Source organism: Carettochelys insculpta, chromosome 1, assembly GCF_033958435.1.
Source record: "Carettochelys insculpta isolate YL-2023 chromosome 1, ASM3395843v1, whole genome shotgun sequence".
NCBI lineage: Eukaryota > Metazoa > Chordata > Testudines > Carettochelyidae > Carettochelys > Carettochelys insculpta.
The window spans coordinates 192582126-192606747 of NC_134137.1; the positions used below are offsets into that span (position 1 = coordinate 192582126).

Below are 24622 nucleotides of genomic sequence, written 5' to 3' on the forward strand. Positions count from 1 at the left end.
CCGCGCGGGTGGTCTCCCCTGGTGCCTGCAGGCCACGTGCCTGCAAGCTCTGCACCGCCGGTTCCCCGGGGGTCGGTGCCGCTAGCTGCGGTGCCGCCGGTTCCGGCGCTTGCCTGGCCGCCGCCCTGCCCTCGGTGCGGGGCGGCTGTTTGATTGTCGGAGGCTCAGCCTCTGCCACGTGCGTCTCCGCGCCACCGCCGCTCAGCTGTGACTGTGGCTGGGGGCTATGCGCTCCACCCGTCCCGCTCGCTGTGGCTGCCGGCAGGGATCGGGTTGGTGGAAGCTTCCTCCGTTTTTGCGCTGATGGGGTTAGGGAAGCAGCTTTCCTTTTATGGGCCCCTGCGGGTCCCTCCTGCTGAGGCCGCTCCAGTGCGTCTGGCTGGAGGGCCTTTTCAAAGAGCAGCATTTTCAGCCGCATCTCTCTGTCCTTCCTTGCTCTGGCTGTGAGCTTTGCGCAGAAGGAGCATTTCTGTGCCCATCAGAGGCCGGCATCGCTTTGCTGCATGGCTCACACTTTTTGAATCCGGAAGAGGACATTGTGGTGAGTCTTTGAGTTGTTAATAGGGTACTTAGCACATTCTCTGTGCCTGTTCCCCTCTCGGACTCAGCCTGCCACGGCAGGAGGCCTAATGGCCTTACGTCCCCGGGCCTCCGCTGCTCTGCTTGCTACTAAGGCTGTAAAACTTTACTTTTTACTCTCTTTTCTTTCTTTCTCTCTTTTTTTTTTTTTTTGAAAACAACAACAAGCTAACTTAAGCTAAAGACTGAAAAAGAAGCTCTAAACACTTTAAAAACATTGAATACGCTAACTCTGGCCGTAGCCTGAGCGGATTCCGTCTGCAGCCAATGGCGGTTGAAGAGGAACTGGCGGGGACTGGATCGCACAAGGGAGCAGCACACGCTGGCGCATGCGCGGTCCGGCAGAAACTGCTGGAAAGATCCGACCTGCGGCGCCGGGGCGAGCCTGACACCTATCATGGAGCACCCACAGGGACACTCGAGGAAGAAGCTTGCTTCCTGCTTTGACAATGGTCTCTACTGTGGGGTTAATCAGCTGTAATTATGCCCTGAGCCAGAACCTAGAATTTATCCTCGCAGAGCCACATTTCAAGATCAATGAAGCCCATGTAGGTAGAGTGGAAAGGTTCCTATCAGTCCCCTCGGGGTTTCTGTGCTTCTCTTTGGTTTCTTGTTTGCCTCAGAGACTCATGGTGGCCCCTCTGCTGCCCTGGGTTTCCCACAGGCCTGGGCCCCTGCTCACTGAATCATTCTTACCACAGGCAAGTCCTATGTGAGGGGGACACAAACCCTTTTCAGCATGCTCTTGGGCTGCTCTTGCCCATAGGACAGTCCTCAAAGGGAAGGGTGGTGGGAGACCCACGCCCGCCCACTCCTCTGGGCTCCAGCCCAGGTACTCTAGGAGAGAGGCAGCTGGAGGGGCTTTTACCCCTGCCCTGGTGCAGTAACCTTTCCCTAGGCCTCTTCACTTACCCCTTCACACTGGAACCATTCCCCTGGTACCTCGCTGGTGGCCTGGTCTTTAGGCTTTCAGCCCTCCCACCCTTCCTCTTCATGCAACTTTGAATTCCTTCTGCCTGGGGGGAAGCATTTTTATAGTGAGCCAACAGACCTTCCTTGACAACGGGGGTATAATTGGCCCTTCCCTGCCAGCTGGTCCTTAACGAGCCACAGCTGCCTCAACTGGCTGCTGCACTGCTCTCTGAAAACCTAGCTGGTTAACAAGAAGGCATTAATCCAGTCCCAATACCACCCTTCTACCAGGCTCTTGCAGCCTGTCAGCTGTGGCCTGCCACACTAGGCCTCTTATGAATCTGAATCTGGGGCTCTAGAAAAGTCAAGACTAATCTTAGTTGTCGTTTACAAATAAATTGTATTTCTTTTTACCTTATGAAGATAGCCTTAAAAATGTAAAGCTTGGGAGCCTGTCACTAAGTTCTAAACAAAAGATTACAGTTCTTCCTCCTCATTCTATAAAGTGAGGTTTTGCAAATGCATGAAAACCATAACAAGTGGTACCAGAAATCAAGGGACTAATTCACTGATGTCTGCACGTGTAGAGAATAGTGAAGGCCCTATCTGCAGGTGATAATACTCCAAATGTAAGAAATTCTCTCCTCCTGTCTGTGAAATGAGCAGTCAACTTCCACTGAAAATTCAAGTGTATGTAATCTATGGCCACAAGAGAGGACAGCAAAGGAGAATATATGTTTGCTCTTAAAACACGTTTGAACTACAATTTAAGCTATTTATAAAAAAGGACGACTGAGGAATACATGGTCCATCACCACAATTTATTCAAAACATGGTGTAAGGTACACCTGTCTACCGTGGTCATGCAAGAACTGTGAACAGTGGGCCTGTACTCTGTTATGTATCTTTGCAGTGAACATTTGTATTTTGTGGGATAATATGGCTTATCTCCCCAGTAATTGACTTTTGGTTGGCCATGATTTAATGCGACAAGAGCTACACTCCCAAGGAACGTTATCTTGAGAGACAATTTTCAGACTAGTTAAGTTTTATCTGGTCTAATTGAGACTGACCAATTGGGGCAAAACAGACAACCAAAACTATGGATAAACTGGAAAAATAGAAAATACAGTGCTGCAGCACCATTTAACAGTCATTTCTGGCCCTGGAGCCATGGTTGTTTGGTAATGCAGAGAGCCAGTTAAGGGAGGGTTAAACAAACAGGTTGCTACTGCTTTCCTTTGTTTTGTTTTTCCATGAGAGAGAACTCAAACTGTAAGATACATAAGATGTACTTACATCAATAGTTCACAACCAGCCTCAGTTTTTCACACCCCATGAACTACATTAATTATATTAAGTAGAAGAAAGCAAGAAAATCATATTGCTAAGAACAATCTAAAAGAGACCTATTTTATATCTTTCAAAATTAAACTTTTTTGGTTTTACTGTCTGATAGTATGATAAACCTACACCGTCACCATGACAAATTTGGCAAATATTTTATTGTGCTATTTTAATAATACTGAAGCACTACATACTGTGACATTACATTGCTTACTACTCAGAAGATGGGTAGTATTATTTGCCATCTAGAAAAACAAGCACTGATACATAATTACACATTTCATGTACCACTCATGTTTTAAACACCAGTGATACTGATATCACTCCAACCAGTAACTCTGTCCTTCGCACTGTAACTTGGACAGTGCTTTATTTAACCACCTCCACTATTTTCTAGGTAGTATATAGTTAAAGCAACGTTCAGCTGTAAAACTGTATAAAAGCAGGATATCATTGCTAAATTCCTATTGAACTCCATAGGAATGTGGGGATTTGAATATTGTAACATATAGCCAATCGTAGGAATTAAAGCAACCTGACTACTACTTTGCTTGTAAATAAAGTATTAAGAGTTTAAATTTCAAGCTCTTACATTCTGGTAGAATACTATTAGCCACAGTTCAGATATTTCACAAAGCAACAGAATGTCTCAAAGAGTCACCAGCTTAAGCACAACTTCCACTTATTGTATTTCATGCTGAAAATATATCCCCAACATTACCTTGTATCAAGAATTGCTCCTTGTCATTGATGTACATTAAACAGTATGCACTGGCGTTCCTGTAACCGCCAAAAGAGTCACGTTCCAACTCCTCCCAAGTTGATTTTGTCACAGAAATATCATTATATTTCATCCATCTCCTCTGGTGGTGGTCATATATGTACGCCCAGTAGTGTCCTGCATTAGCTTGGCCTTCATGAACAAGTACAGCATGCAACCGATAAGGAACCTAAAAAGAGAAGGCATGCATAATTTAAAATGTTATTGACATTACAACTGGAGACTTCTTCCTGTCACTGGACATTCTTTGAGATGTGTGGTCCATTTTAGAATTCCAGACAGGATGTGCACGTGTGCCATGTGTTGGAGCCCTACACCTATTTATAAAGGTATCCACTGACACTTATTTTATGCATTGGCTGTGTGTCTTGTCCAAGGCTCTAACAGACTGTGAGGGTTGGCACTGGCCCCTCTTCACAGTAAGTGACATGCTTCCTCCAGCCCACCACATGGGAGACGGAGGACAGGTGCTGAAATCCAAATAGGTACCATACATCTCAAAGAACCTGCAGTTTCAGTAAGTAACTACCTCTTTGACAGCAATGAAGGGTCCTGTGGCACCTTATAGACTAACAGAAAAGTTTTGAGCATGAGCTTTTGTGAGCACAGACTCACTTCATCAGACTCTTTGAGTGATGATACTGCTGTCAGATGTGGGAAAGTAACAAGCAGTGCTCTGAATATTGATCTGGGCACAGGAAAAACATCAGATAAAAAATAACAAGGGTTATAAGGAGGTGGCAAATGTAGTCTCTTAACTAACAATTAACTGGGTCAACCTCTACTCAGATGGTTATTAAAAACTTTTCAGAAGCAATCAACTAAAGAAAACAGATGTCCTCCTCAAATATCTTTTTTTCATTTTTCTGTGTGAAGTACACACACAGAGACTATTTACATCAGCCCCACCCCAAAATGAACATTACTCATCATTCAAACATCACAATGATTCTACTACCAATGTCATGTTTAAATACCAAGTCTAGAATGTCAGGCAGTCAGCTAGCCACAAACTATGAATTTATCCTTCCTTTTCTCAATTCTGAAAGGCGTAAGCTTCAAACTCTGGATTATATCTGTTAAAAAGCTTTAAATTAAATATATATTCAGCTGAGTCCCATATGTTTCCTGGTTTAATCAACTCTTTCTAAAGCATAAATACAAGAGTGTTAAAGCAGAAATACATAAGACAATATTCTGACATTATGTTCCCATTGTATGATCATGTTAACTGCATCACCAAGCAATTACATAAAGCATTACCTGTTACATAACTGGTGCTCCTGAAGATGTGTTTCTTGGCACATGCACTGGAGCACACAGTTCTTCAGCCCAATGGTAACCATAGGGGACTGGGTCTGGCACCGTGTGGGCTGGTGCCTCTAAGGTGCAATATGAGAGGTTGCCATTGGCTCTCTCCACGCTAAGCTCCTTCTTGCCAGAAATCTGACAGGAGGGATGGAGAGAGGGTCATGGAATGGACATGAGCAACACATCTTAAAGGACATCAGTTACAGAACAGCTGTCTTGTCTTTTCTTCTTCTAGTGCTTAGTCATGTCTATTAAGTGTTAGGTGACTCTCAATCAGCATTACTGGAGGTAGGTAGGAGTTCTTGGACATGGAGCTTGAAGCACAGCTCTGCCAAAACCAGAGTCCTCTCTGGCCTGCTGGGTGACAACATATTTCACTATAAACATGTGGACCGATGCCACATCGCAGCTCTACAGACATCTTTGGGAGCTACATGTGCCAGGAAGGTCGTTGTAAAAGCCTTGGCTCTCATGGACTGCACTTTCAGCAGAGCAGAGGCAGTGTTGGAAACGAAGCTAACTCGTAACAGGTCTGAATCTAGGATGTAATGCAACTAGAGATCCTTTGGCAGGAGACTGGTAGGCCCTTCATTCAGTCCACTATGGCAAGGAAGAGCTGTGTAGACCTGCGGTAAAAGGTGAATGTTTGGCAGACTTTTAAGACATGCAGGTCCTGTCCATGCTAAAGATATGCATCTTATGAACAAATACCTGTAGGAAGATGTCCTGGTTAATGTGTGAAGATGAAATTACCTTCGGAAGAAAGGCTGGAGGAGGCTGTAATTGTACTTTGTCTTTATAAAGGATCACGTATGGAGGTTCCAAGATTAGCACTTTAAGTTCCAGCATGTGTCTGGCTGACACATAACTGCCAGCAGAAAAGGACGCCTTCCATGGCAGGTGGGACAGGGATCAAAAGCCCACACATTCAAACTATAAGCAGCGACAAGACCAAATTAAGGTCCCATTTAGGGAGAGGATCCCTTAGAGCTGGAAACATCCCCTCGAGTCCTCTGAGGAATTGAGCTGACATCTTGTGAGAAAATACTGAGGACCCTTGGATAGTGGGTTGAAAAGCTGAGGTGGTGGCTAAATGGATGCTGATGGAAGAAAGGGATAAACCCTGTGTCTTCAGTGAGAGACAATAATCCAGGATATCCTGTACAGATGAAGCTGATGGGGGTATGCTGCTCTCAGAAGCTCAGTGACAGAACCCATGTGGATACAAATTTTGCATTTGCGCAAGGCTCCAGAAATCAATCTTCAGTTGTAAACTTTTGAAGAACCACTCTATTTTTGTTCAGTTATGAACATTTCAGAGTTACTATCAGCCTCCATTCTAAAGGCAGTTATAACTCTGAGGTTCATCTGCAAAGCAGTTTCTTTGAGCTCTGAGGCTATTCAAACTCCTCCTAACTGCAAGGATGTTTCACAACTAACCAGCAACAGAAGCAGAAGAGGAGCAAAGGTGGCATTAAGCCCTGAGATAGGAACATTGGCCCCTCCAAAGCCACCAAATGCTGACAATGCCAGCTGAAAGAATTTTGACAGTCCTGTGACATGAGTGCCCTGGGCACATAAGACACTGTTCAAACACAGCTGAGTTTCTAAACCAGTTTCGAGGCATTTTTAAAAGGAACATAAGTACACAAATCAATCAGAAAGACTAATGGAGGGCCTTTGTATGCCTCTCTCACGACATTCTCTCCACAGCATAGCACAGTATAACCCACAGGGACTCCGGTTTTAATTGAGTTTTAAATAAATTTGTGCTAATTGGGTTAACTTCAATCCCTCTTACTCTACACCTCAGGCAAACTAGCAATCAGAACTGTTTAATCTGATCAAGGAATGTTAATTGCAACCTTCCATAAAAAGAGAGCTACATAGTGCTAACAAGTCAATTCTGTACCAGTAGCTCTATCTCACAATAAATCATTACATCAACTACAATTAATGCTACACACAACACACAAGGTATGTAATCAGCCTTAACCATTCATAAGGTAATGGTCAATGTGTGCAACAAGAATAGAGCATTCATAGAAAAAGAAACTTTCAGAACCATGTAAACCCCACCATCTGTCACCCTCTTGTTTCCTCCCAGCAGCAAACTGAGCTAACAAACAAAAAAAAATGAAAAATGTAATGGCATAATCTTGATAACTGAAAAGGCACGTGTGATCAAGATTTTCAGATATGACTAGGGATTTTGGATGCTCAGATTTGAGAAATCTTCTTACTACTCCTCTTTTCAACATACCAGTTAACTTAATGGTGGCATATGCAAGATGATAGACTCAAGTTCAGGTTGCACCTTCCTGGTCCAGCATGGTAGGGACTTGACAGGACTCAAACAAGAAAATTTGCTGAATGAGGGGAGGTCCAGAGCTTCTGCCCTACGTGGCCTCAGCTTCCTGTTCCCCTAGGACTCTAGTCCCGCCCAGGCTCTACAGACTGCCACAGGGCTCCAGCCTCCCGCTGCTGTGGGGCAGGTGGGGGCTCCCCACTGCCCTCCAGTATACTGCTGTGTGGCAAGCAGTGGTTCCAGCTCCAGCCCCATGAATGCTGGCCCCAGCCTCAGTCCTGCGTCATCTGATGGATGTTGCCAGATGAAAGAGTACCCAGTTTAAGAAGTGCAACCTGTACCAGTAATGAGCAGCTCTGCCTTTCATATATCACATATGAGCACACTGTGACTTTGCACTGCAAACTTTTATGGAAATATGCTTATGAACAGGAATATGCATAACTGGAAGATGCTTTAAGCAAAATGCAACTGGTAACATATGCAGCCAGAAAAGTTACAATCTGCTGAATATGTATACTCTATTTGTGTGCATGTATCATTCCTCAGAGGGGTAGCCGTGTTAGTCTGGATCCTGTAGAGCAACGAAGGGTCCTGTGGCACCTTATAGACTAACAGAAAAGTTTAGAGCATGAGCTTTCGTGAGTTAACTCACTTCTTCAGATGCTGGTCCTGGAAATCTGCAAGGCCAGGTATAAATAGGCCAGAGCAAGGCTGTAGCAGATTTAAAAGTAGCTATCCTGCAGCAAAGAAATTTCAAGAACAGACTCCAAAGAGAAATTGCTGAGCTACAATTCATCTGCAAATTCAATACCCTCAGCTCAGGATTAAACAAAGACTGTGAATGGCTGGCTAAATACAAAAGCAGCTTCCCCTCTCTTGGAGTTCACACCTCCAGATCTACTGATGACAATACAACTCAGCCTGCCTGACTGAGCTAACCTCGTTATCCCCAGCCTTGCTCTGGCCTATTTATACCTGGCCTTGCAGATTTCCAGGACCAGCATCTGAAGAAGTGAGTTAACCCACGAAAGCTCATGCTCTAAACTTTTCTGTTAGTCTATAAGGTGCCACAGGACCCTTTGTTGCTGTATCATTCCTGTATCTGAAGTAAGAAATATGAAGTACAAACTAATGTTCTGATTTAGACATACTAAGTGAGGGCCATATTAAGGGCGTTTCAGATATCTGATGACTCATGGATAAGGACAATTACTTGTAAATGGGTTTGTTTTCCCTACAATCCAGCCATTAAGAGGAGCTCAAATTCCCCACAAGGACATGTGTTTTAGTCACCTTATACTGGAACCCATTCTGGATGCTGTACTTTTCTAGTGGAAGCTGAGAAAAGTTTGAACTGAACACAGTGGATTTCCACCTTCGGCAAAATCTGTATAAAGGTAGGAAACCAAAGAAGTTGCTTCCAGATGCCAGGACACCTCTGCCTACCATCCAAAATAACTGCTGTTACCTGGCGGGGTTCGGAGGGCAACTGTGGATCTTTTTCACTGATGAAGGGGGAAAACAAATTTATGAGCTTGCTTTGTATAGAACTTCATACAGAGGCAGATGGATTTATCTGGTGTTCAGGTCGCACTGAGGCTGTGCTCCTGGATGCTGTGTCAAGTCCTTTAGACTGAACCTTCCATGTTGTTCTGCTGTGGACTGTGACCCCAATTCTGCCATCACTGGAGAAGACAAGAGGGTCTAGCTCAGCACGACAGGGTGCTGGGGCACCTCGGAAGGCTGGTAGGGAGGATCAGTGGTATGTGAGCACATCAGATCGTCTTAGAGGGACCTCTCTGACTGAACCTACCGCACACCCGCTTAGCGCCAAAACAATCCAATGCTTGAACAAGATTAGCTGATGGGTAAACAACAAATAACTGGAGCTGAACGTAAGCATGGCAGAGGTTATGTTGGTGGAAAGAAGAAAGCATTTTGAAATTTGCATCCATATTGCAGTCTCCTTTGGTTGAAATTCAAGAGGTTTAGCATTCCCACAGACATTAAGTTGTCATGTAGCTATGTCCACAAGCAATGCTTTCCACCACCTGTCTGTCTGTCTAGAAAATTCAATCAGAACATTGCACCCAATCATCTGGCCTCAGTTATGCACTACCCATCTGAACTATAGCAACATAGCACGTCTGAGCAAAAAGACATCAGCCGTTAGGAAATACTATCTAACACAAAATACCTCAATATGTCTGTTCAGCAGCATAGCTCCATAAACCCATCAAACTTTTACCATTCTCTACAACGCCATCCCATGAGGAATACTGGGACAAGTTCAAGGTCTCAGCCTCCACCTTCAAGGCACATAAAGAGCTGGAACCAGGATATCTAAAAGATCACCTAAAGAGCATGGCTCAACTCTTTTTAGGCAATGCAGCACTCTACAATAAAAGTGAAGTTCATCTGCACAGTAACTTTCTCAGAACCTAGGCCAACAGTGTGGAATGCACTTCCACAGGAACAAAGGACCATTACAAACTTCAGTTTCCAGTTTCCCAAAGTTCTTCACACTTGAAGAAATGTATTAAATATTGATAAATCCATTCATGGTAAAGGTGGTAAAGCAAGATAAGAATCAGCTACAAATATAACAAGATCATTTTGCTAGGGCTTTACGAATCACGGCAATTTCCCCATATGATATTTTGCCTTACAATAATGTTTCAGAAGGCTTATTTTTTATACATGCAGAGTACGTATTACAAAGTTCACTGGTCAGCAAAACATAAAACAAATACCATAGTTCCACCAATGCAAGGAAATTGGTTTTAACAAAAACCCAGTAATCATTCAAACTCTGTATGGTCTTCTGTTTAAGGATCTCATCAGGTTATACACCACTCTCTCATTTTTAAAAAATAACTAAGAATTAAAGGAAAATATGACCTAAAAAGGAATCACTGTGGCAACTGAAAAGTCACTATTAATAGTGCAAGATTATTATAAAAAGTACTCTCACAGAAGGAGTATACAAAAGAAAAATGAGATGTCTCTATACTCCCGTAACTCAGATGCAAACGTTGGTAGCTAATTAGCTATAAAGATTTGCCTCCTCCCAAGAACAGCAGCCTGAAGTGTTGTGGAGCAATCTCTACTCAAAATATCATACCAGGCTGCTTGGATGTTTGTGAAGTCTCCAGGACCTGAAGTTATCACTTTAAACCTTAATGCACAGACTACTGGTTTCAGATAAAGAAGTGGGTATAGTGTCACATCAGGTACCAACAAATCAAGTGGGCATCTTCATGTTCCTTGGTTTATGGGATGACATATATTCAGGAAGTAAAATGACATCTGGGACCAACTATATTGGCTAGATCTTGACTACAAAAAGCAGAACTCTTTCTCTGAATTACAATCCTTACTCCAGTTAAATATCAGCTAACAAAATTTAGGCATTTAGAACTAAATGATTGGGAAATTGTTTTTTCATGGTACATGTACATCAACAACTAGCAGATCGTTTAGGATTGCATTTGAAGTCTGAACGCCTTCTTAGCAGAGAACTTAGGTGTCTTTACTGCTCGTTGTCTCTCATTTTCAAAAAACGACTGCACCTACTAGTGAGCTTACAAATTACCTAATGTTATTACATGTGGAAAATCTCTCTCTGGCCCAGCATCCTCAGAACACTGTCTAGTCCCCAAGATAGGAAATTTGCTGTACCAGGTGAGGTCAATGCCAAGCCCTCTGCTGCCACCACATGCAGGCCTTCACAGCCACTTCACCTCTTTCTGCCCCCATCCCCACCTCCCTCCCTGAGCTTTAACACCACAAATCAATCATTTGCTGATTCTTCCCCTGACGACTCTAGCCCCAGAGCACCCACTGACCTACCCAGGGCAAACTATTAATGTGAACACAGTAAATCCTCAAGATGCGTGTAATCAAGCTGCAGGTGTCTTGGGTTAATGTGACTACTGCTCTTGTAAGGGGCAGCAGCCTTGAGTCTTGCTGCCATCCCTGACAGTAACAGTTTCCCATCCCCAGAATGGCAACCTGGCTCCCGGCTCCCCTCAGCTTGCAGAGCCAGGAAACTGAGAAGTATGCTTTTTGTGTTTTTATTCAAACTTGTTTTCCACATTTTAATATGGTATATCTTAATTGGACTATCTCACCCAACAGCCTATGTAGCTTCTACCGTGCAATGCTAAAATTACAATTCTGCACAGAGACAAAAGGTATTCTGGGTTTTGCCACCAACTTCTAGAATGACTTTAGTTAAGTCACTTCATTTCTAATGCCTGACTTCCCTATCAAAGAGGATTTACAGAGTAATACTTTATTTAATTTGGTGGGACTTAACTCAGTTCCACAAAACTCTGTATGGTCTTCTGTTTAAGGATCTCATCAGGTTATACACCATTCTCTCTTTTTTAAAAAATAACTAGGAATTAAAGGAACATCCTTCATTAAAAATGTTAAAATGACGTATTTTTGTATTATCTCATGTGGACATTTTCTTACCTGGACCATTGATTTGTCAGAGTACATCAATTCAATTGTCCGATGTATTCTAGATATGCTTTCCTGTAAGTCTAAGGAAATGAGAAACTAAGTCATATCCTTGTATACCATCATTGAGGTTCTACATCCTTCCAAAAATAAGATACAGCTTCACTTTTCTGACTTACATGTTTTAATAAGAATATTTCTAATGTTATTTAAATGTTATTTAAAACCCAATGTCAATCATTCACATGTCAGACACTGGAGTTTCTCAGGCCTGAATGCAAATCCACAATCCATGTTTGAATAGTTGGCTTCCTTCCTTGTATCCCACACCAAGGGATCAGGCCATACTCTCCCAAATGAAGGCCCTGTGATTGTAAGTAACTTTTGCAAAGAAGGTTACTGCACTCTCCCAAAAGAGTCCAGATTGTGTACCACAAAAGGGCCAGACACAATCTGGCATAACTCCTTAAACTGCCTGTCACACTGACAATGACAGAAGAATTTACCAGTGCAAGTACCACTTCTCTTTCGACCACCCTCTCCATATCACATAGCACAGCAATGCCTCCATAGGGTACAAACCCAATTCCACTGTGAAAATGCAAAGTCTGGGCCAGAGGTGGATGCTTTACCATCTGAGACAGACTGACATTTTTATTAGTACTAGATTTTCTCCCTTCCTCTTCCCCTACTGAAGACAAACCTAAGTCAAGTAAAAATTGTGAAAAATTATTGAAATGAAGCATAAAGATTTTTTTCCCCTAGAACAAAAACATTTTTAGTACTGCTTTTCAAAAACAACTGCAGGTCACAGCTTTCTCACAGTACCTCTAGTGTCATTTTCTACTTCAGTCCTCCAACGATGTAAACAGCCCTCTAACACTGAAAGCTCTTCTTCGGTTATGTGTCTTGGTGCTGGATGCATTGGCAGATCCGGAGGAATACGGGACTGTGTGAATGGTTTGTGTATTACTGATCTTTGTACAGGTGATGTGCTTGGTATGTCTGAAGATGAAGGCCCCTGTTGCTCTGCTGTGCTGTATTTGTTTAAAACATGAAACAAGACATTAAACTTCCTACACACAAGCTATAAACCAGCGAAATTGACTTCACAGATACAGTGATTAGAACTGCAATTTAAGGCAACCAATCCCTATATTTTTGTTCTTTTTAATGAGCCATTTTAAGTACTTTAAAGAGAGCAGTTACCAAGTTAAAACAATAAAAAACAGAGAGAATACTTTACACATGAAACAGAACCACTGTGTAACTTCTGTCCTCATAGAATGCCATGTGACAACCAGAATTACAAGAGACTCAACCACAATTAAACCTGTCAAGTCAGAATTTACTTCATTCAAAACTGATCAGAACTTCTCGGTAGTATTACAAAACTACTTAACAAATCACAGTGGGTCAATCTGTGCACTGTTCATCTCAAAGAGGAAACAGATACGTGATTTCTTCAAGGCAATTTTTTTTCCTAATGTAAATTAAAACTGCAAATTTTAAGTACTATTTTTTGTTTGTTTGTTTTTTGTTTTACACCTTGCTCATAATACACTTTTTCTTCAGATTTCCACCATTCCTACAGGTGATCTTAATCCAACAATGCTTGCAAGAATGAGAGCTTTGGTCACCACACCTTCTGGTACTTCATAGCTTCTTGGAGCAGAGTAAATACCTGCATTCACACTGCCACACTTTACTCCCAGAGGAACTATGCACCACTGTGCACACACACAATTTGCATTCCCCACAGATTCCACCATATAGCAGAATGTCACAGCAACTACATCTTTCTCCCAGCAATGACTGCTGTGGTACCAGAAGAGCAGCCAGCTCAGTACCTGAGCACTCAGCTGCAGAGAAGAAGGGAGCAGAGGCCACTTTCTCCACGGCATCTTGCCCACAGGGACAGCAACGAGGCGGAGTGGACAGGAACAGGGTATCAGGACAGGGTACCTGATGGGGTCCCACAGACTGAGGTTCAGAAGGACTAGTGGGGGGGAGGGGCAGACTGGGGTAGAAGCACAGGAACTAGTATTGAGCTAAGACTGATTGGCAGTGGAGGGTGATGGCGAGTACTCATAGGTAAAGTACTCATTAAATGAGGGATGAGTGTATTGTGCAAAAAATTCCCCCAGAAGATACTATGACTATTGCCACTGATAGCTATGGTGGGAAATTAAAAAAACAATCTAGTGTATACACAGACTCAGATACCACCTTTGCCCTTTTATCTCTGCATTTTGGCATCAGCTGCGAGGTTGATACCTTGTTTCCAGATCTGTATGTATGACAGAGCTCATATTTCCTCACCTTCACACCAAAACACACATCTATTTACTTGGGATTATGCCTTCTCAGGATACCTGAGGAAGGCTGGAGACTCCTGTGAGTTGGACAACACAGGAACCACTTATAGCCAACATTATGTTCATCTGTTTGTGTTATATTTCAACACATGGGCCTAAAAGTCACAATACTCACATCTCACAAAATTAATTCAGTACACAGCACAATTTTAAACAGCAAAGTACTTGCTGCTGTGTAATTTAGGAAAGCAGTGTTACCTTATTGGAGTCTATCATCTGTTTGGTTAAAAGGAAGTTTCTATATTCATGGTGATCACAGAAGTATCAGCAAAGCATTTGAGCACTTTTAAAAAACCTTCAATTCATTTACTTCAGCAATTTACGCAAGTCTTTAATTGCTTTGCTGGATGGGGACCTACTTTCATAATGAATCAGTTGGTATAAAAGCATTGATTCATTGTCACGGAGTTCATAGCGCTATGTCCGATCTAAGTGAGAAATCTTTCAACTCCGTTTACTTCAAAGGGGTACAAATAAGGGCAAAGTTTTACCTCTGCCAGCATAGGTATACCAATACATACATAAAATGAAGTAAAAAAGCAAATCTGTGTGAGTGACTAAAATGATCAAACAACAATTTTAAGTAATGCAGTACAAGAAGAGCAGAACGCACACAACAGACTTAGAAATGCAAAATGATTGCAACACTGGAGGCATGTGCAGGAGCAAAATTCTGGGATTCTGCTAATGTATTTTTCCAGTGGTGTATAATTTATTTACCTATAAAATCTTGTATATTGCCACTCTTAATAATCTACTTATAACTTTTTCCATTTTTAGGAAATTTTTGCTTTTACATTTAGACATATTAACAGAGAACATATGTGCTCATAAGATAACATTTTCTTACAAATAATTCATAACATATATACCAATATGGCTTCTAGTTTAAAATTGTCAAATCTCTACCAAAACAAAAATCTGAGAATAGGGTCTTATAAATACATAACAAAATATTCCATATATAGCAATTCTGAGTTACTGAAAAATGTTAATGAGTAGGAGCAGCAAATTCTAGGTCTTCACATGTTAGTCGCGAACTCTGGCTTTTAAGGGAGGAAAAGGTGTTATTTTTACTATTATTGATCAATACATATATATTTTAAAATTACACTCATAGCCTCCTCTTCCTACTCCTTCAGAGTGGAGGCACACTTCTTTCCTTAAAACAGATCCATAATTTGCCTAAAAATAAACTCTTAAAACCAGAAATGCTAAACAGAGAACACACAAATATGAGGTCTCATTTTTACCTTGGTATTGTCTGTGTTGTTACAGTACCACTAGATGGAGCAGTAGCATCAATATCATCAATTGGAGAAGTGCAAACCGGTTTACTTGAGGCAAACTCCAGTGCATACTGTAGGACGTCTACCAAGGGGAATCGTTTGGGACCAGAACCATAGCTTAAGTATCTGTTAACCATAGAAATGTATAAATACATAACGCTCAAACAAAATAGTGTTTCTGGCAGACTACAATGAAGTAAAATAAACCTGTCATAATAAATAACATGCACTTAACTATTTTGCTTAAATAAACTTTCCACAGAAACTGCAAGTGGAATGGAAAATAAGGTATGTGAGAAACTTCGGAACACTTACTTATATATAAAAAAAGACAATGAATTATTCTGCATAGCCTACAATTCTATGTCATTTTCATTTACGTATTGAAAAATCATCTATAGTACCGTTCTAATCTCTGCTGTAACACGGTCAGATACTCTTTTAGTCTCTTGATCTCATCCCGTTTAATTCTTGTGATTTCTCTGTTTTTGTGCATGTATCTGTTAGGAAAAATGGTAGACAAGGAGTCACCTTTCTGCATCTCTATAGTGACACTGAACTCTATAAAACTGTCATGCACATTCACTATCACCTACTAAGTTTCATTCACTACGACCATTTCTCTTCCACTTACAAGCCGTGTCTACACGTGCACGCTACTTCGAAGTAGTGGCACTAACTTCGAAATAGCGCCCGTCACGGCTACACGTGTCGGGCGCTATTTCGAAGTTAACATCGACGTTAGGCGGCGAGACGTCGAAGCCGCTAACCCCATGAGGGGACAGGAATAGCGCCCTACGTCGACGTTCAACGTCGAAGTAGGGACTGTATAGTCGTTGCGCGTCCCGCAACATCGAAATTGCGGGGTCTGCCATGGCGGCCATCAGCTGAGGGGTTGAGAGACGCCCTCTCTCCAGCCCCTGCGGGGCTCTATGGTCATCGTGTGCAGCAGCCCTTAGCCCAGGCCTTCTGGCTGCTGCTGCCGCAGCTAGGGATCCATGCTGCATGCGCAGGGTCTGCAACCAGTTGTCGGCTCTGTGGATCTTGTGTTGTTTAGTGCAACTGTGTCTGGGAGGGGCCCTTTAAGGGAGCGGCTTGCTGTTGAGTCCGCCCTGTGACCCTGTCTGCAGCTGTGCCTGGCACCCTTATTTCGATGTGTGCTACTTTGGCGTGTAGACGTTCCCTCGCTGCGTCTATGTCGATGTGGTGCTGCGCAACGTCGAAGTTGAACATCGACGTTGCCAGCCCTGGAGGACGTGTAGACGTTATTCATCGAAATAGCCTATTTCGATGTCACTATATCGAAATAAGCTACTTCGAAGTAGGCTTCACGTGTAGACGTAGCCACAATGTATTAAAAAACACATAACAAGAGACACTAATTATAAGGTCATGACTACACCATAAGTACTTCCAACAGCACGGCTACAATACTACAGGACTGTAATAGATACTCTCTACAGTTTTGGAAGGTTCCCCCCACCCCAACCACCAACTTAATGTTACTAATTTACCTCCTCAAGCAACGATATCTAGGCCAACAGAACAAATTTTGGAATCATCCTAACCATGTGCCTTCTGGACAGGTTTGGTCAGATTAACCACAGTACTCAGGAGTGTGAATTTTTCATCTTAAGAGCCTATATCCACTTAAGTTAAGCACAGACCAGGCCTAAGATAGTAACATTTGTGTATTCACTATTCAGAGGCATATTTTTAATTAATTTAAGTTTGACTTGAATTACTTCTACGAAATACAAATTTACGATAATCTTTGGCATTGTATTTGAAATTACAAATCTTTCAAAAAAGTGTGATTCCCAAGTTCTGTCTACACATGAAACACAAATACGTTAATATAACTACATCTCAGCATGCCTTTTGACAGGTACAAGAAGCACAGTTTTAGTTATGTTCAGACAGCAGCTCTTCTGAATTGCAAAAATGCCCTGTCCTCATAAACATAAGGTTGTTTTACACCATGTCAGCAGCAGTTTACAGTGTTTCACCCCTTCACCCTGTGAACTAGTAGAGCACCTTTATTGGCTGGGTGGATGTAGCACTCAAAGAACCACTAATTGGCTTACTAGTCAATGCAGTAAGGTATTCCACATGCATGTCTCAGGTCAGGTCTACCCTAAAGGGGAAGGTCAAATTTAGATGTGCCACTCCAGCTATATTGTTCACGTGGTTGGAGTCAACATACCTTAATTTGAGCTTCGTGACATCTCCACTTTGGGTGACTGACGGGAGCAAACACTCCAAGCAACTTCCCTCACACTTTGCGAGGAAGGAGCAGTCCTGCTGACAGAGGTGGGCAAAGAGGGCAACTGCATGGAGACCCATTGAATTTAAGGAGGCCTAGGGCTGCTTCTGCGCTGGTCCTTTTGAACAGCACTGCTGTAGCTGTGCAGTAGGACTGTGGGGAGCCCCATTGCTCAGATCCACAGAGCTGCAGGGAGGGAGGGAGGCCTGAATGTTGTAACCGTGTGAGTGAGCAGGGATGGGAGAGCCAAGCTGGGAAGAGAAGGAGGGAGCGAGGGCTGAAGGGTGTGGAGAAATCAGGATGGGAAGAGAAAAGCTTGATGGAGTAAGGGAGAAAGTAGGTAGAAGTGACTGGAAGAAAAGAGCTGAGCAAGGGTGGGGCGCAGGACCAGTGATGGGGTAGGAATGGGCTGGGCACAGGGCAGAGCGGGGAAAGGGGCCAATCTAGGCACAGAAGAACTGGAGGGCAGAGTTGGACTAAAGGGTGGCAGAGGAAGAAGCAGGCAAGCTTGGCACAGGAATACTGAGAGGCAGAGCTGGGAAAGGGGTTCTTGGGGGGCCAGAGAGGGGAAGGAGCTGGGAACAGGACCCTGGTGGGGGCAGCTCTCTCATTAAGGGTGGCAGAAAGTGGAAGCAGGGTGGAAGGGGCACCTCCAGCTAAGTGGGAGATAGGGTTGCAACCAACCAGGGGTCCTCTGATTGAGGGATGGAACTTGGGATTTCTCTGGGCAGGACATCTGGGGGGAGGCCTGGGGTTCTGTCCATGGGAGCAGGACAGGAGACCCATTGATTGTGCTGGGGCCCAGAATTACTGTCAGCAGGCCTGGTGAGGAACAAGAGTACCAGAGCCAAAGGGGACACCTTGTGAGTTTGATTTTCTATGTTCCTACCAGTATACAATTCTGTGGGGTAACACTGTTCAGAGTAATCATTTAGCTGACTAGTTATAAACGGGGTCAAAAACTAGAGCGAGTTGCAGTAATTTTAAAAGCAGCATACCTAAAAATTTTGTAGTGTATGTGAATCTAAAAAAAGGATCATAGCAAACCATTAACAGGTAAGCAATTCTCTCTAGAATGAACCATTATGATTTAACCCACGTAAGGAAAACCAACAGCTTAACCAATTCCACATGATTTCATCCATCAACCTGCTTTAACGCCCAACAGACTACATCATACTGTACCTGTCCAGATATAAAATGGGAGGAAATTCTAATTTGTTGTGGATCTTCTCTGGCCTTCCCAAAGCCTGATTAAACTCAAATCTTGAGAGCTCAAAAGTTAAGACAGGAGGAAGTTCAGTGAACCAATGCTGAATAAACAAACAGAAAAAGCATACAGTGAATTCTTTTCAACCATACAGTAACAGTTTGGTCATACGGTTCCAATGATATCGCCAACATTGTGAGGGAAAATATGATTTTGACAACAGACTAGTGTCACTTCCTACTTCACTTCACTGCTAGTTTAAATGAGACTATTTCTAGTGAAACTTCATATCATTAGAGCCATTTTGTCACCAAAAGAATTCACTGGGTTGACCACATAAGCTAAACAAGAATTCTCAGTATATTTCCTAACCCACCTGTTTAGTACAGAACTAATCATCATCAGAAACAATGTCACAGGGTAAATTATGAATCACCAGTGTTTGCAACCTCGTAAGTTTGTTACCTTCCAAGACCTCCCAGCTGCCAAAATTTGTTTCCTTACATCACCAACTAGGACAAATGTCAACATGAAGAAGTTTTAAAGCTATGAGATATTCAGCCTTCTGCAACATTTCCAAAGACTTCAGGATCTGTTGACTATGTCCCAAAGCAAATTATATGTGACTAATTTACCGTATGCCTGACGTCTTCTTGGATTGGCAAATGTGCAACGTTATTTTTCTTTGCTGGGACTTGTATATACTATCTTCCTGGTTTTACCAGGGTCAGTAGCTCTTTAGAGTTTAGTGTAGGGTTGTTTTGTTTCTGCCTTCATGAAGACAGGTTTATTAATTTACAACAGGTAAAAAGGGATACTCCAGAGCAGCATCTGGTTATTTTTCTGTTTGCTACAAATTATTATATAATGTGTTCACAACACACATGCATGCACGCACACACAAAAACAGATTACAACTTTCATTAAAAAACTGTGCTTCATATTGCACTGGGATATTTGAGTAAAAATCTTTGTTTGAATGTTTGTCTGCTTCAGGAAAGTTGTTACCCTAAAGCTTTATCATAAAAAACAAAAAACAATTTATGCTGAAGTTGTTTGAATGCAAATGACCAGAATCAAAACCAAAACCAAAACAAAAAACTAAACAAGGAATGCCAGCTGAAAAGAAAGCAGCCCAGATTTGGGATTGGTAGGCAAATCTGAAACTTAAACAGCTAATGGCAAAAGGAATTGGTGCAGAAGAAAAATTTTAAAACTTCTGTCAGCATTAGGAAATTGAAAATTACAGCTACGACTTGGAGGATGCTTGTATTATGTTTTGTAATTAAAAGATAATTTTTACATCACTTTAAAAGGAAACAACGTTTTATTATTTTAACATATTTATACACAAAAGGAAGATCTCCATCTGAACTTAGGGAGGCAACACAATCCTTTTAGGAACAAGTTCACATTCTTCAGATAGCTGTGATGTACAGTGAGCTTGTCTTTACTACCAGCCAGATCAACTGTTTCCACAGAGGTCAATTTACTGTGTCAAGTGTACACTCAATAAATCGACCGCTGATCACTCTTCCATGAATTTGGATATCCACCTCAATGAAAAATGAAAAGGGAGTCAACAGGAGAGTGTCAGTGGGACAGCGTCTCCTGTCAAGGAGCTGTGGCAAAGACACCATGGTAAGCAGATCTACCTATATCAAATTCAGCTACGCCCTTCACATAGCTGAAGCTGCTTAATAACCCCCTGTAGCACACACCTGCCCACTGAAAATACATAAACTGAAAGAATGTGGCATAAAAAAAATCATTCCCTTACCTTATACTTTTGCATGTGTATTGTATATTTAGATCCTAATTTATTCAAATAAAAACAAATTTCTAACTATAAATTCTTAAGTAATCCAGCCCACTCCAGAAAATGGAGTGTTAACTATATGTTAAAAAACAAACAAAAGAACCCTTAAATCAGAGTTAACATCTATAAGTGCGCTACAAAGAACATTGTGCATTTGTGTAATCTGTATGTTAAATTCAGTCCAGAACTGTTATCTGCAAAATGCCAGCTATTGTTATGCAGAAGCTTAAAGTCTGCAGAGGCAAATAGCAAGGCATCCATAGCCACTGTCTATATAGTCAGAGAACGCAGTCCATCATAGCCTATGCATTCTCTCTATGACAAAGTGGTTCAATATGCAAACAAGGCAGGGAGCAGTCATGCAAATGAGTACTGTGTTACAGCCTCCCCCACCTTTTACCATTACAATTGTCTATTGTCTACCCTACCAACTGTATGCAATAAAAGCAGAGAGGCCCACACAAAAAACGATGGTCGTGTGACCCTCACTGTCATCTCAGAAACAAAGAGATGGACCCATAATTCAGCAGTAGGACATCTCCAGCCACACTCTTCAGACACAATGCACAGTCAGGAGCATAAGAGGATGTTCACTTAGCAATTTTTTGCATCAGTGTACACATCTCCAGAGCCTGATGCTGAAACAACTCCTTTCACAGGATTTGTCAGATGCGCAGCAGCCATTTGCATTCCTTTCACAAATAAATGCATGCTACTCATGCATGAACTAGGATTGACTTTCACCACTACAGAAGCAGCCTGTGCGATTACCAGCACAACGCTGTGTGGGAATCTACCCTCTTGGTTAATAATCTTACTCCAGATCTACATCCTAATAAAAAGGCACTGTCAGCACCTACAGCTACCAAACGTTTAACTCACCTCCTGGCCAGACTTCCCAGAATTTTCTGAATGTAAAGATTCAATCTCCCCTTCAATCATGGCTGCTTCTAGGCATTCGTGCAGATCTTTAAAGCCATTAACCTGGAGCGGATACTGGCCGAACATTTCTGTGTTTTCAAATTTCTTACCTTAGCAGGAGAGAGGTGTTAACAATTATGGCCTCACACAAAAATATTTATCATTTACGCTTCTAGTCGGTCATGTGTTAGAATCAAATATGTAGAAACCTCGAGAGATCATCAAGTCCAACCCCCTATGCTTAGGCAGGACTGAAGAAAAGCTAGTCCATCCCTGGTAGATGTTTCTCTACCTTGTTAAAAGCCTCCAAGGGAGGTCGCAGAATCATCACTGCGCCCTCTTACTCCAGAGTTAACTACCACAACAGTTACATTTGTCCACATCATTCCTAAAGCATGAAACCCAAAACTAAAAACTGCTGACAAATTTTCCAGCACTGAAGACAGCAGCACAATTACTTCCTGCACATCATGTTATTCCTATTAACACACCCCAGACCAACAACAGTCTTTTGTACAGCTACATCACATTGCTGACTCATTCAATTTGAGATCCACTATAAACCCTAGATACTTTTCAGCAGCACGACTGTCTAATAAATTATTCTCCAATTGGTAGTTGCACATTGGAAAACAAAGGACATGTTGATGCAGGGATCAAAGTTAATTGGCAATATCCAGTCAAGGGGTCATTGTTTAGCACAGGCATGTCCAACCTGAGGCCCGCGGGCCGCATGCAGCCCTGGACAGCTAGTAATGCAGCCCCACAAGATCATAAACTTTTAACATTATTATGTGGTTTATATACATTAACTATATTATATATTTTGTACGCGGCCCAAGACTATCTTCACTCAATGCGGCCCAGGCAAGCCAAAAGGTTGGACACCCATGGTTTAAGAGTAAAGTGGGGACAGCACCAGATTGATTTTCATTGTAACAGACACCACTGAACCTCTTCCACCATAACATCCCAAGTCTACAGCATCATAGCTTGAAGGAAATTTATTTAGAAAGTAATCCTAATGAAAACGCATTTCAAAGGGTGATGAGACTATAAAATGAAAGGGCAAAAATCACTCAAAGAAATTGTTCTCTACCTTGCTCTTTCACTTGAGAAGACAAAGGAACCAGTCTTTGGACTTTGAGAGGGACTGTGGCCTGCTACTGGAAACTGTTAGCAAGTGTCCCCTTGAAATCTAAGTTTGTTAAATTTTAGTTTTTATAAAGTGTTCTCTATTTACTTTTCTTGTAAGTATTTCTGACTTTAATGCCTTATACCTATACTTCACTTAAAATCTCTTAGTATTTAATACAAAATCTTGTTTTTTCTTTAAATCAAAACTAATCTGGTTTTGTATTCAAAGAATAAACTAAACTCTCTGGTAACTCTAGTCTAAGTAGTGAATTGTACACTGACCTCTTTCAGGGGCAATGGAATGCTAATAACTGGAGAGGGCTAGAAGGTGGAGAACACTTTGGGGGTGGAGGGGTGACTTTAGGATTGGGAGTGTATTGGGGTCACCTTGCAAGTGGAAACCACGGACAGTTTGTGACAGAAGTCACTGGCCGGCAGCCTCTAAACATGGACTCTCGGGGTGTGACACGTATGCACTCTGGCTGTTCACAGAGGGGCGCCCAGTTGGCATTATAGCAACAAAGCACTATAAGGCACCCAAGGCTGCAGGGCAGATGACAACAAAACAATTCATTGCTCTGGACTGCACCCTGGAATGTGACTGCTTTTAAAATTTTCACCAACATGTTACCACACTACTAAACATGCTGAACAATAGGACTGATATGCTATGGGACCACATTAGGGAGGGTCGCCCAGTTTGAAACTGAGCCATTGATAACTGTTCTATGAGTATAATCTTCTAACCTGTTGTGTACTTAACATATGGTAATTTCACCTAGGACATGTTTCCCACTTTGCATATGAGAATGTCACGTGAGACTGGGTCACAAACCTTACTAAAATAAAGCTATCACTGTCCTGCTTTCCTCCTATCCATGAGAGGAAAGTAACCCTGCCAAGAAAAGAAATTAGGTTGGTTTGGCATGATTTGTTCTTGACAAATACATGCTAGTGATTCTTTAAAACCCTATTATTCTTTATGGGCTTAGAAACTGACTACTTAATAACAAGAACATCTTTTCCAGGTATCAGAGTTAGACTTACCAGTGCATAATTCTCCAGCTCTTTTTTAAAAAGTGAAACAAGATAGGAAACCTCTTGGAGAATTTTAAAAGAACATATCAACTGACTTTTTTTTTTTTCTAGTTCAAGTACAATAAAATGCTTACCTTCAAGCACACCCACTGCTAGAAATCTTCCATAAAACAATTCTACCATTGGGTTCTTTGGCTTTTCTCCATCCCTAAAAACATAAAATATTTGACTGTATGATCCAAACCAACAACGTGTCACATAAGTGAACAGTTACAAAATGTAGCAAGTGGTTGCATTTATTACATACATGTAGTAGCATTATACATTTTCTATTGTAATTCTCAAGTTTTGTACTTTCATCTATTCACTAACAGAAAAGTAGCTGTGCTAATCTGTATTCTAATAAAAAAAGCCAGGAGTCACGTGGCACTTTAAAGACTAACAAAATAATGTATTAGGTGATTAGCTTTTGTGGGGCAGACCCACTTCCTCACATCTGGAGATATTCTATTTACATATTCACAATGGTCAAGTAGATTCACAAAGCAAGTATATTTTATTTTGCAAATTTCCATGCATATCTAAACTCAGAATTGCAGTCAATACAAAACATTGCTTATACTCATACAAGCTCATTCCCTCCACCCTTCTAAAATATTCATTGTTCAAAAGAACGTACAGCTGTTGAGTGACACAGTGAATAGTCATCTTTTGTAAGAAGAAACTGAAGAGTTTCTGAACTACTCTATTTAAAAACAAATTTCTTTAAAGAGAAAACGCCTTGTTCCCCACATTTACCAAGATGAAAAAGATAAGATAGCAAAATATATAAAACTTACTGACAATACCAAGG

At 41.8% G+C, this 24622-nt stretch overlaps 1 protein-coding gene across 5 annotated transcripts in view; it reads right to left on the reverse strand.

Annotated features, from left to right (window-relative positions):
* USP25 (ubiquitin specific peptidase 25) overlaps positions 1 to 24622 on the reverse strand; it is a 153128-nt gene that overhangs the window by 37548 nt on the left and 90958 nt on the right. For all 5 annotated transcript variants that reach the window (XM_074997567.1, XM_074997597.1, XM_074997587.1 and 2 more), the window contains 8 exons: positions 23904 to 23977; positions 21556 to 21704; positions 18830 to 18957; positions 15783 to 15878; positions 15343 to 15504; positions 12540 to 12748; positions 11724 to 11794; positions 3560 to 3788 (listed from right to left, as the gene is read on the reverse strand). In XM_074997567.1, the coding sequence (XP_074853668.1) occupies positions 3560 to 3788; positions 11724 to 11794; positions 12540 to 12748; positions 15343 to 15504; positions 15783 to 15878; positions 18830 to 18957; positions 21556 to 21704; positions 23904 to 23977 (1118 nt within the window). The remainder of the gene's footprint in view (positions 1 to 3559; positions 3789 to 11723; positions 11795 to 12539; positions 12749 to 15342; positions 15505 to 15782; positions 15879 to 18829; positions 18958 to 21555; positions 21705 to 23903; positions 23978 to 24622) is intronic.